At 29.1% G+C, this 13,457-nt stretch overlaps 1 protein-coding gene across 1 annotated transcript in view; it reads left to right on the top strand.

Annotated features, from left to right (window-relative positions):
* The window catches only part of lz (lozenge), an 87,199-nt gene that overhangs the window by 40,575 nt on the left and 33,167 nt on the right, over positions 1–13,457 (top strand). The window contains exons 3-4 of the mRNA XM_075302292.1: positions 23–136; positions 11,371–11,667. Coding sequence (XP_075158407.1) covers positions 23–136; positions 11,371–11,667 — 411 coding nt within the window. The remainder of the gene's footprint in view (positions 1–22; positions 137–11,370; positions 11,668–13,457) is intronic.

The following is a 13,457-nucleotide window of genomic DNA, read 5'->3' as shown; positions in this document are numbered from 1 at the left end:
CAATTTTTTGTTTTCATTTTAGGCAAAAGTTTTACCCTCACTATCACTGTGGATACATTTCCCAGACAGGTGGCCACTTATGCCAAAGCAATTAAAGTAACGGTGGACGGCCCACGTGAACCTCGTTCCAAAACAAGTAAGTTAAAAATTTTTAATAACAGCCATAGCATTAGAACAATGTTGCCCCAAATGTGTGGGTTCAAACAGGATCAGTGGTAATATAAAAGAGAGCTTTCTGCAAGCTACAAACCATTGACGGCATCTACCACATTGCAAGGAAATGATAAAAAAATGTATATTATTAAAAATACAACATATATTTAGTATATGAATCGTCTTAGCCAATGGGAACCACCGCCTTGCAAGTAAATAAACGCCAGCAAATAATTGCGAAGTCGTTACTATTACAGAATATCAAAAAATTGCCTTCTAGAAAAGGAGTCCATCTTTTACTTCACAAGAAATTCTTTTGAAGTGATGACTAAAAATACTTTGTTTTACGAAGTTTTCGCAGTAAAAGCAAATTTTCTGAATGCATAAAACTCATTAGGGACAGAGGCAAAAATTGAAATAGCCACATTTTTTTGTAATTTTTTTCCTATCCTTTTGAAAAGGAAACCCGAAACACGTCGAAAAAAATGCAACGGGATACCATGGGATACATTTAAGAGATACTATGGATGAAAATCGGATGACTTATACACTGAAAAAAATATTGTCGTGAGGTCAAAGATTTCATGATAAAATACGAGTACAAATTTTGCTTAGCATAGAAGACGCATTTCTCTAAAATAAAGTTATTTTCCTTGTCCAAAAGTCGATAAACTTTTCAATGAAGTCGTATTGTCCTTATAATTTAGTGATTTGACTTAAAAATTGGTATCTTAACATGAAAGAAAAAATTTATAGGCTAAGGTCAACTTGACTTTAATAATTCAGAAAAATTCTTTAAATTTAATGAAATTGTCTTTAAATTTGTTGTCTTTTTGCATCTTGACTACAAAGCAAAAAATCATTCAAATATAGGACAAGTTTTTCAACACTTTATTTTAAAGACGTTTTTTACTTGAAGCATAGCATAATTTCTACTGGAAGTCGAGTCTTAATTTGGAAAATAAAGTTGCCGTTAACTCGTTTTTAAAGGTCTTTGATAGCATATGAAGAAAAAAAGCTGAGAAAGCGAAAAATTAAAATTTGCAAGTACACAAAACCTAAATTTAAAAGAGAATTGTGTCTTAAAAGTATCCTTACTTGTATTCTCCGCTTCTTTGGCTCGGAATCAATACCAAATTTTTTAAAGTAAAGACAAAATCTTTAGAACCGAGTATGCTTTTTTTTCAGTGTATGAATATGCCATCTAATCGGAATCCAAATTTTTTTCTTCTAAAGATTATATTTAAAAATGACTTTAAATAAAACTTTTATTTTGTTTTTTTCTTTGCCAAACCCAAATTTCATTATAATTTTATTATAATACATGTGAATTTGTTTTTAGCTATGAGTACAATTAAGCTTATGCATATAAACCGCAAATTGTACATTTCAATAAATATGCCATAAAAAGCTGGCAAACAAATATTGTAAGCGATAATACATATATTTTTTTTAACAAATTCAGAATACCACGCAAATTCTTTGCTTATGGTGATATGTCTTTGGGTAATGATAAGAATTTAAATAATTTTTATCAAACTAATTTTCATGGGAATTTTTTTAGTCAAAATCATTTGCGTCATTTTTTAGTCAAAATCATTTGCGTAAATGGAGAATGTTGTTGCATTGTGGGAATGAAGCTTTGTATTTTTTTCCAAAGAAGATGTTTCAATAATGTACATTTTTAGTAGTAATATATTTTCAAAATATTTAAATTCAAATTTAATTTAAGTTAACTTAATATAATTCATGTAATTGAAATTAAAGTTTTTTGTTTTGGTTTTATCAAACTAAAACTATAGCCAAAGTTGGTAGAATTTTTACTGTTTCGTTTGATAGATTTTTACTGTTATGGTAGTTTTTGCAAAATATTCCTCTGCTACTAAGTACCTTCTATAGAAATACAATTTTGTAACAATTTTCTAGAGAAATAAAATTTTGACCAAATTTTCTATAGAAATAAAATTTTGAGAAAATTTTCTATAGAAATAAAATTTTGAGAAAATTTTCTATAGAAGTAAATTTTGAGAAAATTTTCTATAGAAATAAAATTTTGAGAAAATTTTTGATAGAAATAAAATTTTGAGAAAATTTTCGATGGAAATAAAATGTTGACAAAATTTTCTATAGAAATACAATTATGAGAAAAAATTCTATAGAAATAAAATTTTGGCATAATTTTCTATAGAAATAAAATTTTGAGAAAAAAAAATTATAGAAATAAAATTTTGACAAAAATTTTTAAAAATAAAATTTTGACAAGATTTTTTATAGAAATAAAATTATGAGAAAAATGTTTGAGAAAAAAAAATCTATAGAAATAAAATTTTGACAAAATTTTCTATAGAAATAAAATTTTGACAAAATTTTCTATAAACAAATTTTGACAAGATTTTTTATAGAAATACAATATTGAGAAAAATTTTTATAGAAACAAAATTTTGAGTAAAAAATTCTATAGAAATAAAATTTTGAGAAAAATTTCTATAGAAATAAAATTTTGAGAAAAAAATTCTATAGAAATAGAATTTCTATAGAATATAATTTCTAAAATTTCTTTCTATAGAAATAAAATTATTTCTATAAAAATAAAATTTTGACAAAATTTTCTATAGAAATAACATTTTGACAACATTTTCTATAGAAATAAAATTTTGACAACATTTTTGATAAAAATAAATTGTTGACAAAATTTTTGATAGAAATAAAATTTTGACAAAATTTTCTATAGAAATAAATTTTTGACAATTTTTTGTATAGAAAATAAAATTTTGACAAAATTTTGTATAGAAATAAAATTTTGACAAAATTTTTGATAGAAATAAAATTTTGGTAAAATTTTTTATATAAAATAAAAAAGAATATATAAAAATACAATTTTCTATAGAAATAAAATTTTGACAAAATTTTCTATAGAAATAAAATATTGACAAAATTATTTATAGAGAATACAATTTTGACAAAATTTTATATAGAAATAAAATTTTGAGATAAATTTCCATAGAAATAAAATTTTGAAAAATAAATTCTATAGAAATAGAATTTTGACAAAATTTTATATAGAAATACAATTTTGAGAAAAATTTCTATAGAAATAAAATTCTGAGAAATAATTCTATAGAAATAAAATTTTGAAAAAAAAATCTATAGAAATAAAATTTTGACAAAATTTTATATAGAAATAAAAGTTTGCGAAAATTTTCTATAGAAATAAAATTTTGAGAAAAAAATTCTATAGAAATAAAAGTTTGAGAAAATTTTCTATAGAAATAAAATTTTGAGAAAAAATTCTATAGTAATAAAATTTTGAAAAAAAATCTATAGAAATTTTGGCAAAATTGTATATAGAAATACAATTTTGACAAAATTTTATATAGAAATAAACATTTGACAACATTTTATATAGAAATATAATTTGGACAAAATTTTCTATAGAAATAAAGTTTTGACAAAATTTTCTATAGAAATAAAATTTTGAAAACATTTTCTATAGAAATAAAATTTTGACAAAATTTTCTATAGAAATAAAGTTTTGACAAAATTTTCTATAGAAGTAAAATTTTGAAAACATTTTCTATAGAAATAAAATTTTGACAAAATTTTTGATAGAAATACAATTTTGACAAAATTTTTGATAGAAATAAAATGTTGACAAAATTTTTGATAGAAATAAAATTTTCTATAGAAATAAAATTTTGACAAAATTTTTGATAGAAATAAAATTTTGACAACATTTTTGATAGAAATAAAATTTTTACAAAATTTTTGATAGAAATAACATTTTGAGAAAATTTTCTATAGAAATAAATTTTTGACAAAATGTTGTATAGAAAATACAATTTTGACAAAATTTTATATAGAAATACAATTTTGACAAAATTTTCTATAGAAATAAAATTTTGAGAAAAAAAAAAATTCTATAGACATAAAATGTTGGCAAAATTTTCTAAATTTTTTAATTAAATTTTGACAAAATTTTTGATAGAAATAAAATGTTCATAAAATTTTGAAATGAAATGTTGACAAAATTTTCTATAGAAATAAAATTTTGACTAAAAATTTCTAGAGAAATATAATTTTGACTAAATTTTCTAGAGAAATACAATTTTGACAAAAGTTTCTAGAGAAATACTATTTTGACAAAATTTTCTATAGAAATAAAAAATTTCTAAAGAAATAAGATTTTGACAAAATTTTCTATAGAAATCAAATTTTGACAAAATTTTCTATAGAAATAAAAAATTTCTAAAGAAATAAGATTTTGAGAGAATTGTCTACAGAAATAAGATTTTGACGAAATTTTCTATAGAAATCAAATTTTGACAAAATTTTCTAAAGAAATAAAATTTTGACAAAATTTTTTAAAGAAATAAAATGTTGACAAAACTTTCTATAGAAATAAAATTTTGACAAAACTTTCTATTGAAATAAAATTGTGACAAAATTTTCTATAGAAGTATAATTTTGACAAAATTTTCTGTAAAAATAAAATTTTGATAAAATTTTCTGTAGAAATAATATGTTGATAAAAATTACTATGGAAATAAAATTTGAGAAAATTTTCTATAGAAATACAATTTTGAGAAATTTTTCTATAAAAATAAAATTTTGAGAAATTTTTCTACAAAAATATAATTTTGAAAAAATTTTCCATAGAAATAAAATTTTGACAAAACTTTTTATAGACTAAAATTTTGAAAATTTTTTTTATAGAAATAAAATTTTGAGAAAATTTTCTATGGAAATAAAACGTTGACAATTATATATCATTAACCCCTACTTGATCGAACAATGTTTTTTACTTTCTTTCATTTCCAATAAAATTCTTTACAAAGATTTTTTACAAAAGATCTATAATAACTATACTTTTATGTTGTGTAATCCTTATTATGCACCAGAACACGACGAATTGTTGTGTGGTCTATAATCCTGTTAATCCACTTAAAGAATTGTTTAGAGCCGTTTGGGCAAAAAGTGATCAGCTTAAACGCCCACAAACGAAAGGGAAACATATGTCGAATTTACACCTACTACTAGAACAACAAAGACAATTGTTAATCTCTTGAAATGATAATGGTGGTAGTTAAACAATGAAGCCCTGCCATAAAACTTATTGTAATCTAAATATTTTGAAAGTAACCAAAACATAAAACAGGAATCACACTGTTTCCCATATACATTACACATTAACGGATTACCTTGGATTTTAACAAGTGTTATTTACCATAAACAATCCCTTAGCCAATGGTCAATGAATACGGTGTTTTTTTTTTTACAAACAAAGTGTAACGGAAGTTGTCTGAAAAACATAATAAGTCAGCCATATTGCTTGAAACTTTGGAACCATTTTTCGGTGATATTGTAGGTTTTCATTGTTCAGGTTAGTGTGTCACATGAGAAAGGATATGCCCGTAAATAAACTGATATTCGCACATTCGGATTGCAAGGCAATGATTCTTTTGATTAGGTGGGGTTTTGAGTCTCTTTTTCTTTTTGTTTAATTGTTTATTATTTTGCGTGCAGTAAAAAACTTCATTAACTTTCAAGTTTTCGAAAAATAATCGGAGCACAATTATTTGTATAATTGAAAAGAGTAAAGAATAAACATATTTTCTTTGGGGGATTTTTGTTTTAATAACAGTTGGTTTGAGAAGATGGTAGACATACCCTGTGCCAAACTGTGGAACAGGGTATTATAAGTTATTGCATACGTTTGAAACACCCTGAAGGAGACGAAATAGATACATGGGTCTTTGCAATAATGCTCAGGCCGACCTGAGTTGACTTAGCCATGTCCGTCCGTCTGTCTATGAACGCAAGTCTATGTAGTAGGTCTAGTTCAATCAACTTCAAATTTGGCACAAGTCAAAAATTGTTTTTTTTTTTCGATTTATTTTACAAACAGTGTGCATCGTCCCAAGGCATTAGCCGGTTTAAATTTTAAGTCTACACTAACAACAATATTTAAGGATGCTCAATGTACAAAATATTAAGGACAAATTTCTTTAAAATATTGAAATTTTAATTAAAAGAAAGTTTATAACCCTTCTTTTTATTAAATTTAGGAAGCAAATTTTAGAAATTTGCTTCCCTCCGTTAAAGTCGTCTTTGGATTAAGGCATATTTCTTTAAAGTAAAGAAAAACATTTTTGAGTTAAAGAAATCGTCTTTAAATTAGTTGAAATATTGAATCTTTAGATTGAAGATGAAAACGCATCAAATATATTCTAAGACTTATTTTGAGAATTTTGCATCTTTAAAGTTCTTTTGGAATTAAGAAAATATTTTTTATAATTTGAATTTTTTAACTGGCATTTGCTTCTGCGTGAATTGCTTTATTAATATATCGCAAAAAGAGAATGAAAGTTCCATAAATGTGATCTGTATTTTAATATAAATTTTTATTGATCCTAGATTTAAAGCTATAAAGATCCTTAAAAATGTCCTTATTTTAAAGAAGCAGCATCTTTAGCTCGGAATCAATATCAAAATCCTTAAGGGAAAGTCAAAATTTTTGGATCCAAGTAAACTTTGTGTAGAGATTTTGTGGAGTTTAAAAAAAATCTTCAAATCCGTTCAGATTTTCCATACCGATTTGAAGTGAGCGTCAAGATACAAATGTCTCGATAGGGAACATTTGTTGTGAATGTTGTCATTGTACAGACAACATCATATTTTTTCATCGTGTTGTGATGATTTCCGAAAAAAGCATTAATTTGTTGTTTTCATTTGAAGAAAAGTGTAGCAGAGTCGCATCGAATGCTTGTCGAGGCATATGGTGATTATGCACTATCAGAAGCAACATGCAAAATATGGTTTCAACGCTTCAGAAATAGTGATTTTGATGTGAGAAATGAAGAACGTGGAAGACCACCAAAAAAGTTTGATGGTGATGACACTTGGATGGAAATGGCAAATGGCAGCAATATAAAATGTTGCACAACAAACAATTTCTGACCGTTTGTGGGAAAAATTCAAAAGTGTGGAAAATGGGTGCCACAAGAAAAAAACAAGTATATACACCCATAGAAAAAATCATGAACGGCGTGGTCATTTTGAAACGATCCGTTCATGAAAGTGAATCAACACTCATGTGTTGTCAAACTGAGAACAGATGGGGACAATCTGACAACGTAAAAATGACACCATAAGTTTTCAAAACAACAACCAGAGTTCATGATCTGAAAACGTAATGGTTACGAATTTATAAACAAAATTAAAAAAAGATTTCCCCTACCGTGACTCGAACCTGTGTTGCCAGCACGATACACGTTAACAGTCGCCTTAGCACATTGCACCAACGGCGGAGTTGACATAACAACGTCTAACGATTATTTTAAGACATTTCATGACCAAAGAAAAACGAATGCCGTTCATGAAATCGTGAACGCCCGTGGACGAAATCGTGAACATTCAGTTTTGATTTTTTGTGAACGTTTCCGTTTCATTTTGACAACGTCCGTTCACGATTGTGAAACGCAATTTTTTCTATTAGTGTACGGTCGTAAGTTCGGCCAGGCCGAATCTTATGTACCCTCCACAATGGATTGCATAGAAACTTTTACTAAAGACTGTCATCAACAATCGAATTACTTGGGTTGCGGTAACACTTGCCGATGGCAAGGTATCGTAAAATTTCTTAACACCGTGTTCTCAATTGTAATTTAGTCCATACGGGGTATATATTAAACAAAACAAGTGTATACGGCCGTAAGTTCGGCCAGGCCGAATTTTATGTACCCTCCACCATGGATTGCGTAGAAACTTCTACAAAAGACTGTCATCCACAATCAAATTACTTGGGTTGTGGTATCTTAAAACTTCTTAACATCGTTTTCTAAATTGTGAGTTAGTCCATACGTGGTATATATTAGACAAAAAAGTTATGTATAGTTAAGTCTACAAATAATTACTAATCGATATGGACTTTTTGCACGGTACGTAGAGAGCCAGAATTGAAATATGGTGGTCGCTTATATGGGGGCTATATACAATTATGAACTTGATATTGACCAATTTTTGTGTGATTGGGTATCGATTTATCTGCGGGCCATATATAACTATAGACCGATATGGACCTAGTTAGACATGGTTGTTAACGACCATATACTAGCACAATGTACCAAATTTCAACTCACTCGGATGAAATTTGCTCCTCCAAGAGGCTCCAAAACCAAATCTCGGGATCGGTTTATACGGGGCTATGTATGATTATGGACTGATATGGTTGTTAAATATCATATACTACCACCACGTACCAAATTTCACGCAGATCGGATGAATTTTGCTTCTCCAAAAGGCACTGGAGGTCAAATCTGGGGATCGGCTTATATGGGAGCTATATATAATTATGGACTGATAGGAACCAATTCCTGCATGGTTGTTGGATACCATATACTAACATCACGTACCAAATTTCAACCGAATGGGTGGTATGGTGGCTATATATAGTTATGGACCGATGTGGACCAATTTTTGCATGGTTTTTAGAGACCATATACTAACATCATGTACCAAATTTCAGCCGGAGCGGATGAAATTTGCTTCTCTTAGCGGCCTCGCAAGCCAAATCGGGGGATCGGTTTATATGGACCGATGTGGACCAATTTTTGCATGGTTGTTAGAGACCATATACTAACACCATGTACCAAATTTCAACTGTATCGGATGAATTTTGCTCCTCCAAGAGGCTCCGCAAGCCAAATCTGAGCGTCGGTTTATATGAAAGCTATACGTAGAAGTGGTCCGATATGGCCCATGTGCAATACCATTCGACCTACATCAATAAAAACTACTGGTGCCAAGTTTCAAATCGATAGCTTGTTTCGTTCGGAAGTTAGCGTGATTTCAACAGACGGACGGACGAGCGGACATGCTCAGATCGACTCAGAATTTCACCACAACCCAGAATATATATACTTTATGGGGTCTTAAAGGGTGATACGGTCAAAATTTGGTCAATATAAACTTGACGTATTTCTTTCAATTTTGCATTTAAAAAACCTGAACACCCCTCATTTTGAAGGTGTGTGTGTAGAATGTTGCTCCTATTTTGATTTTGGAATTCACTCTTCAGTTGTCAAAATGCCGCCCAAGCGTATCAAAATTTTGCTCGCTCATCGCGAAAATCCGAACTACTCGCACGCAAAGCTGGCAAAATCACTAAAAGTTGTCAAATCAACCGTTACAAATGTAATTAAAGTGTTTGGGGGACGTTTGTCGAAAGCCAGGAAGTCTGGATCGGGGGGAAATCGAAAACCGGAAGCCGCTGAGACGACAAAGAGAGTTGCCGGTAGTTTCAAGCGAAACCCTAACCTCTCTCTCCGAGATGCCGCAAATAAGCTGGGTGTATCGTCTACAACCGTGCATCGAGCCAAAAAACCAGTCGGACTATCGACTTACAAGAAGGTAGTGACTCCAAATCGCGATGATAAACAAAATACGACGGCCAAAGCGCGATCCCGGAGGCTGTACACGACGAAGTTTGACTGCGTGGTAATGGACGACGAAACCTACCACGCACTACAAGCAGCTTCCGGGACAGGAGTTTTATACGGCGAAAGGAAGGGGAAAGGTAGCAGATATTTTCAAGCACATAAAACTGCAAAGTTCGCAAAGAAATATCTGGTTTGGCAAGCCATCTGTACCTGTGGCTTGAAAAGCAGCATTTTCATAGCTTCCGGGACTGTCAACCAAGAAATTTACGTGAAAGAGTGCTTGAATAAACGTCTGCTGCCTTTCCTGAAGAAACACGGTTGTTCCGTACTGTTTTGGCCGGATTTGGCATCTTGCCATTACGGTAAAAAGGCCATGGAGTGGTACGCCGCCAACAACGTGCAGGTGGTTCCCAAGAACAAGAACCCTCCCATCACGCCAGAGCTCCGCCCAATTGAGAAATACTGGGCTATTGTCAAGCGGAACCTAAAAAAGACCAAAAAACTGCTAAGGACGAGCAGCAGTTCAAGGCAAACTGGCTTTCTGCGGCGAAAAAGGTGGACAAGGTGGCTGTACAAAATCTGATGGCAGGTGTCAAGCGCGAGGCCCGGCAATTCGGATTTGGAAAAGCGAAAGCCTAACTGAATATTTTTCCTGAATTTTATACTAATTGAACTTGAAAAAAAAATTTAAGTTGATTTTTTAAATAAACGATTTCACCGATTTACACGCGTTTTCCTTTGACCAAATTTTGATCGTACCACCCTTTAGAGCAATATTTCGATGTGTTACAAACTGAATGACAAAGTTAATATACCCCCATCCTATGGTGGAGGGTATAAAATTGTCCGCGGAAAAAAACTTATTTTCAACTCGAACCCTCAAAGAAGCTCTGGAGCCTTAGGAAAAAAAAATACAAAGATCTCGTTTGCTTCAGTAGGCACAGTACGAGGAGAAATTAAGCTATGTTATCTAATTTTGACCGAAACAAACATTACGCACTTTTCGCCATCACTGTTCACTGTGTTTGAATGTATTCATCATCTGATACACTGGGATAAAGAAACAATCGTCGACAACTTTAGTATGGAAAGCAGCGGTATTGTGTTAATTTTTCGAAAAAAATGCCATTTTGCGGTTTTTCATAAACAACAACAACAACAATAAGTTGAATATACATTGACGTAAAGAATACCAAATACCGTTGCGTTGTTAAGTTGTTGTTTTTCTGCTCTTACCCTTACAGTTCTTGTTTCTCATTAATGAGAGGCAGGGGCAAACGAGGGCATCCGTCCAACCAAATGACGAGTATTTTTATTATTTTCAGTTACCTATTCGGTTGTATTTAATAAATTTATGCAGCAGCATTTTTAAGTCTTCACTTTAGAAACACAACAACAACAAACGATCCAAAAACAATGATGATGTCAAAAATATAGAAAGAAATTTACTGTACTTTATCATGGACTTAAATTTATGAAGGTTAATTCGATCCTCTAGAGCTTCCAATGAACCTTTCACTACTACTACTCATTATAATGGGATCATCTCATTCTGGCGTAAAGGTTTACTCAATCCTCTAGAGCTTCCATCTAACCTTTCATCTCATTATGTTTTAGCCATCATCCATGGATCTAGTATGGAAACATTAACACTTTTTTTGCCTTATGGGGTATTTGGGATATTAATTACTTGGAGCTTACAATTAATACAATGTAGTATTTTTATGATTGTTTTAATTTTTTGTAAATTTCATTTTATTTTTTGTCTATCTTCCCTCAGGTCCTCCTGGTCCTACACATTTTCGTGCTTTCGGTCTATCTCAACGATCGTATGGTGATACTGCTTTTTCAAGTCATTTTCGTGAAATCCATAGGGTAACACGATCAACAGCAGCCGCAGCAGCAGCTGCTACTGCTGCTTCTGTTTCGAACTCTGCCACGACTCCTACATCAGGCTCCAGTAGTGGGATTAGTTCTATGCCACAAATGGGCGGCAGTGGTAATCATTCACCGACCAACAGTACAATTAATTCCGCCGATTGCCATGGTTATAAACCAAATGCATCACATTTACAAGGTAAGTTGAAGACTTTATTATCTCCGCATTATATTGGGGCTATAAGCGATTTAATCAAAACCAAAAAAAAAAAAAAATAAAATTGAACATTTTTAATTTTTCTTGGGTCATTCAATTGTTTAGGAAAGTTTTTTCATATGAAGATATAATTGTTGATGTTTATGGGTTTATTCCATGTTTTCCGTAATCATAAATAAATTGTACATCATTTAGAGTATCATTAAAATAGATCTATACATGTCTTTGGGGAAGAAAGTCGTTGATTGTTCTTTAGATTAGAGGTAAGCCTTACTGAGGACAAATTAACATTAATTTTTTGCTTCGGGTTGAATTGAAATTCCATTTTGCTGAAATAAATTAGATTATTTCGATCAAAAAAACCAGACTTAAATTGAAGAAAGATCGAGGGTTTACTAACTTTGTCATTCCGTTTGTAACACATCGAAATATTCGTACCATACCCACGGTTGCCACTCGAGAAAAAATAAACTACCACAATTTGTAGAAAATTTTACCACAAAAAAAAATATTTCTATAGAAAATTTTGTCAAAATTTCATTTCTATAGAAAATTGTGTCAAAATTTTGTTTCTATAGAAAATTGGGTCAAATTTTTATTTCTATAGAAAATTGGGCAAAATTTTATTTCCATGGGAAATTTTGTCAAAATTTTATTTCTATAGAAAATGTTGTCAAAATTTTATTTCTATAAAAAATTTTATCTCTATAGAAAATTTCATTGTCATTTTATTTCTATAAATTTTTTTTTTCAAAATTTTATTTTCATGGAAAGTTTTGTCAACATTTTATTTCTATAAAAATTGTTGTCAACATTTTATTTTTATAGAAAATTATGTCAAAATTTTATTTCTATAGAAAATTTTGTCAAAAATTTAATTCTATAGAAAATTTTGCCAAGATTTTATTTCTATAGAAAATTTTGTCAACATTTTATTTCTATAGAAAACTTTGTCAAAATATTACTTGTATAGACAATTTTGTCAAATTTTATTTCTATAGAAAATTTTTTCAACATTTTATTTTTATAGTAAATTTTGTCAAAATTTTATTGCTATAGACAATTTTATCTCTATAGAAAATTTTGTCATTTTATTTCTATAAAAATTTTTTTTCAAAATTTTATTTTCATGGAAAGTTTTGTCAAAATTTTAGTTCTATAGAAAATTTTGTCAAAATTTTATAACTATAGAAAATTTATTCAAAATTTTATTTCTATAGAAAATTTGGACAAAATTTTATTTCTATAGAATATTTTGTCAAAATTGTATTTCTTTCGAATATTTTGTCAACATTTTATTTCTATAGAAAATTTTGTCAAAATTTATTTCTATAAAAAATTTTGTAAAAATTTTATTTTTATAAAAAATTTTGACAAAATTTTCTTAAAATTTTATTTCTATAGAAAATTTTGTCAAAATTTTATTTCCATAGTAAATTTTGTCAACATTTTATTTCTATAGAAAATTTTGTCAAAATTTTATTTCTATGGGAAATTTTGTCAAAATTTTATTTCTATAGAAAATTTTGTTAAAATTTTATTTCTATAGAAAATTTTGTTAAAATTTTATTTCTATAGAAAATTTTGACAAAATTTTATTTCTATAGTAAATTTTGTCAAAATTTTATTTCTATAGAAAATTTGTCAAAATTTTATTTATATAGAAAATTTGTGGAGTAACTTAGTTGGAGAGGAAAGTTTTGCAAAATCTACCAAAACATCAAGACATCTACCAAATAGTATAAAATCTACCAGTTTTGGTAGAATTCTAC

The sequence above is a fragment of the Haematobia irritans genome, chromosome 3, assembly GCF_050003625.1.
Source record: "Haematobia irritans isolate KBUSLIRL chromosome 3, ASM5000362v1, whole genome shotgun sequence".
In the NCBI taxonomy this organism is placed as follows: Eukaryota; Metazoa; Arthropoda; class Insecta; order Diptera; family Muscidae; genus Haematobia; species Haematobia irritans.
The sequence above is the reverse complement of the archived record's forward strand: the minus strand, read 5'-3'. Positions and strand labels throughout refer to the sequence as shown.